This window comes from Engraulis encrasicolus, chromosome 23 (genome assembly GCF_034702125.1).
Source record: "Engraulis encrasicolus isolate BLACKSEA-1 chromosome 23, IST_EnEncr_1.0, whole genome shotgun sequence".
Taxonomy (NCBI): Eukaryota; Metazoa; Chordata; class Actinopteri; order Clupeiformes; family Engraulidae; genus Engraulis; species Engraulis encrasicolus.
The window spans coordinates 43,943,017-43,948,016 of NC_085879.1; the positions used below are offsets into that span (position 1 = coordinate 43,943,017).

General features: G+C 43.5%; 1 protein-coding gene across 1 annotated transcript in view; it reads left to right on the forward strand.

The window, feature by feature from the left end:
* Positions 1-5,000, forward strand: part of LOC134440587 (aminopeptidase N-like) — a 31,454-nt gene that overhangs the window by 2,844 nt on the left and 23,610 nt on the right. Inside the window, exons 3-5 of the mRNA XM_063190706.1 lie at positions 489-631; positions 1,318-1,444; positions 4,825-4,979. Coding sequence (XP_063046776.1) covers positions 489-631; positions 1,318-1,444; positions 4,825-4,979 — 425 coding nt within the window. The remainder of the gene's footprint in view (positions 1-488; positions 632-1,317; positions 1,445-4,824; positions 4,980-5,000) is intronic.

Consider the following 5,000-nt stretch of genomic DNA (forward strand, 5'->3'; position numbering starts at 1 on the left):
ACATAATCATAGCATACCACACTTGCTGATACAAAGAGCCCAGGAAATATATAAAACAAGAAGTGCTGATGTTTATTGCAGACTTTATTGCAAATGAGTCTTTACTTGATTCTTGAAAGTGGATAGAGGTGTGCCTAGTAGTCTTGCTGCTGCTAGGAGTTTGTTCCACTACTGAGGGAGAGAGAACAGTAACAGCTAACCAAGCCTAACGTAGCCCTAACGCGACATAACCTAACTGATCCTAACATAATATTACATATCCAAACATTACCCATCCTTAATATACATTCACCCCCCACACACACACACACACACACACACACACACACACACACACACACAAAACACCCTGCAGTGAACTTGCGTACCCCTTTTGGTGCATCTACCCCTGGTTGGGAAACACTGCTATACCTGGCCTGCAATCTGTGTATATAATTGAATATAACCTAACCTGGCCTTCCTTGTCTGCTGCTGCCTTGTCTGTCCAGCCGTCTTGAACACCACAATGGAGGGAATTGAGGTGCAGGTGACGAGTTTCGAGCCGACCAGGCCCATGTCCACATACATACTGGCCTTCATCGTCTCAGACTTCGGCTCCATACAGAAGGATGAATCCAGCGCCACTACACTGGTATGCATGAAAATCCATTTCATTTGTTAGTCAATTCTTAGCAGTGGTGTAGTCTACGTAGAACGCGGGTATACAGAGTATACCCACTTCTAAATTTCAGGGATTTCAGTATACCCACTTAAAATTGATTGATCCATTGTTATATACAGTATATATATATAGATATAGATATAGATATAGATATAGATATAGATATATATACAGTATACCCACTTCAAAAAATGCTCAAATATACAGTATACCCACCATAAAAAGTAGACTACACCACTGATTCTTAGCACTAGCATGATTGTAGTATTTCACTGGTATGTCTGCCAATGCATACATATACGGTATACGGTATTGCTAACATGGTGTTATTTTAACTTATATGACTGCCAGTGCACATAATTGGCATTGCTCTGAATACCTATCACTGGATTCACTGGTCATATGACTGGTATTGTGTTGGTGATGTGATGTATCTCACATACAAAGTACTAGAAATCAAAGTAACAGCTGCCCACAGAAATGTTTCCTATACAAATATTTTTGAACACCAACTCACACTGACTCACATTCCATTGTCAAACTTCATAATGTTCACACTCAAATTCACCTCCCAAAAGCCTGAAACATGTGCACTCACACACGCACGCACGCACGTACGCACACACTGACTGGTGTTATTTTCCACCCTTTTGGAGGTCCGTATCTGGGCCAGGAAGAAAGCGTTGGAATTAGGACAAGGGGCCTACGCCCTGAATGTAACCCTTCGTGTGCTGGAGTTCTTCGAGAGCTACTACAATACCAGCTACCCTCTCTCCAAATCAGGTACAGTCATAGCTCACTCGCTCACTCACTCACTCACTCACTCACTCACTCACTCACTCACTCACTCACTCACTCACTCACTCACTCAAGCAGTCATCTAGTTAGTGAGTTACTCACTCACTCACTCACTCACTCACTCACTCACTCACTCACTCACTCACTCACTCACTCACTCACTCACTCACTCACTCACTCACTCATCCAGGTAGTCAGTTAATTAGTCAGTAGGTAACTCCCTCACTCACTCACTCACTCACTCACTCACTCACTCACTCACTCACTCACTCACTCACTCACTCACTCACTCACTCACTCACTCACTCACTCACTCACTTATCCAGGTAGTCAGTTAGGTAACTCAGTTAGTAGGTAACTCACTCACTCACTCACTCACTCACTCACTCACTCACTCACTCACTCACTCACTCACTCACTCACTCACTCAAGCACTCATCTAGTTAGTGAGTCAGTAACTGACTCACTCACTCACTCACTCACTCACTCACTCACTCACTCACTCACTCACTCACTCACTCACTCACTCACTCACTCACTCACTCACTCACTCACTCACTCACTCACTCACTCACTCACTCACTCACTCACTCATCCAGGTAGTCAGCTAGTTATTCAGTAGGTACAAAACAAGAAAAGCCCCTTCTCCACATAATTACAAGATACAAAAAAAGAATAATAGAAAAATGGGTGTTTAGCGAAGATGTTAGAGAGCCTTTGAACATGAGAACAAAAATAGACCAATATACTTTTTTTGTAGTGTGGAAGCTGTTCTCAGATGCTTTCTCCTAGCTTAAATTAAATACTTCTTATTTTTTTATTTTTATGTTTATGTTTATTTATTTATTTTATTATTATTTTTACCTTATGTTTTATCTTAATGTTTTAAATGTTCTTTGACTCTAATGTATTTCCTTCTTTCTTCCCTGTTTCCTTTCTTTTTGCATTTGTTAATTTTGTGAAGCACATTGAGTTGCACCTGTGTATGAAATGCGCTATACTGTACAAATAAACTTGCCTTGCCTTACCTGGCCTTGCCTTGCCTTGGGCGTCAGGGCCCCCTTGACTCTTGGGCTCCTGGGCTTGGGCCCGGTAGGCCAGTACAGTAATCTGAACTTGACTTAGATCAGGGTTTCCCAAAGTGGGGTGCGTGCACCCCTGGGAGTGCGCGGCCTGCCATAAGGGGGTGCATGAGCTGAACAGAGCAATGACTGATGTTTGTTTTTATACAGAATTCATGAATATTATGTCGTTATTAATTGTTTGGTGAATTGTATGCTTGAAGGGTCCATCTGAAGTGTAATTTATAACTCCTAGACTTGTAATAATGGCAGAAATAACGTCAGGGCTATTGGAAATGAGGATTGTGCGGCTGTGCAACATTTACTTCGGGGGTGTGCGAACGTCATTGAAATGTAAAAGAGGGTGCGCAGGGGGAAAAGTTTGGGAACTGCTGGCTTAGAACCTTCACTTTCTGGCATGGCTTCACGACAGTCCATCAGCATCGCCCAGAGAGGCTTGCCTCTTACCCAGCACACCCTGGGCTGTAGACAGACGAGATGAAAATATGTGTGTGTGGGGCGGGCCCATTTCAATAAATCACTTGCGCCTTGTCCAAAACTCACACTGCAAGTTACTTCTATTGCTGTAAAACACTGGCCCGGGCAGGACCGTCTATTGTGCCACAGATGTGTACCGGGCCAGACATGGCCCGGATGTGGCCCAGATTCCCCCCTTTTGGACTCCATCAAACAGGGCTGAGTTTCCCAAAAACTCTTAAGTAGTACTCAAGCCTAAGTAGTACTTAAGTATGAGGGGCCGTCTAGGCAATATCATATCACAAAAAGTTAATGCATAAAATAGTCGTATTGGCCTACATGCAATGTTTTGTTCTGGTACATGCAAATAAAAACCTAATGAAAATGAAAATGAAATGAAAATGAAACCTATTTCTGGTATATTGCCTAGGTGGCCCCTCATACTTAAGTCCTACTTAGGCTTAAGTACTACTTAAGAGTTTTTGGGAAACTCAGCCCTGTTTGGTGAAAGCTAAGAGGAATCCATCTCCATGGAGGGTGGGAGATGGTCTGATCTCACTCTGTCGTTTAAATTCATTGGAGTTCTGAATTCGAATGAAAACTCAGACATTAATACATAGCTGTATTGTGCTTTATTAGCCTGACTGTTACGATACAGTGTCGTGAAAGCATACAAATAACAAAACAAAAGTGTGAATAGTGCTACCTTAACCAATCAGTAGCAGACTTCGTGGGTGAGATCTGTGACACCACTCACCACCACAGGCTTTCGCCAGACTATGTGCAGAGCCAAAATCTTTGGGTGGAGTACATAGGATGGCGTCGCCAGGCTACCCTTTTATAGCCCTGATATGGTTTGCTTGTGGCCCTGATGTGCCCTAGCTGCGGCCCTGATTTGGTCCTTTTGTAGCCCTTATCTGGTGTGCTTTAGGCCCTGATGTGACCCTGAGACCAGCAGAGAGACAGACAAATAGATTAAAGTTTGCCTCTTCACTTCCCCACGGTCTTCAAGTCCATGAGGCAGTCGTGGGCAGACATGGCCTAATGGTTAGGGAGGATGAAAAGGGTCACAGATTCGAATCCCAAACTTCCCTTTCCCTAAACTTCCATCCATGGTGGAGGTGCCCTTGAGCAAGCCGCCCAAAGTCACATTGCTCCTGCAACACTAATCATATGGTTTTTAATTCAACATATGTCTCATAACTGTATGCCATTTTAATGTGTGTGTGGGTGTGTGGGTGTGTGTGTATATGTTGTTTGGGGCTATGAACCCATGGCCTATGGATGTGCTTATTTGTTCATGTACTGTATTTTAATTTTTGTTTTACCTGTCCAGGGACTGCAGATGGAAATTAGCTATATAGCTATAATCTGGCACAAGCCATCTTTTTACTTCTGTAAACAATGTCTATTGTGCATGGTCCCTGCTGAACTAAACTAACTAAACTAAACTAAACTAAACTAAACTAAACTAAACTAAACTAAACTAAACTAAACTAAACTAAACTAAACTAAACACAAACAGGCTGAAAGAGAGGCAGATAGACAGACAGACTGTCTCATCAGAGAGAGTAGAGAGAGAGAGGTTCCATTGGCACATTGTTTCCGGGTTCTATTATTGCAAGGGGGAGGGGTGGGGAATCCCCCTTCAGGCAGACCTAAGGACTGTTCTATTCAATGCTAGGAGTATTATGACACGCCCCTTTAGGCAGACCGGAACCTGGTCATGTTAGGTGCCCATAGCAACCTATTACATTGTCATATCTCTATATACTTAAAGAATCTCTGGTCTCATTCCTCCTCTCCTCTCCTGTCTTCTTCCCCTAGACCAGGTAGCATTGCCGGACTTCAATGCGGGTGCGATGGAGAACTGGGGGCTGATCACCTACAGGGAGACCAGCCTGCTGTACGACCCCCTCTCCTCCTCCAACGGCAACAAGGAGCGTGTACTTACCGTCATCGCTCACGAGCTAGCGCACATGGTACCATAGCTATTACAACAA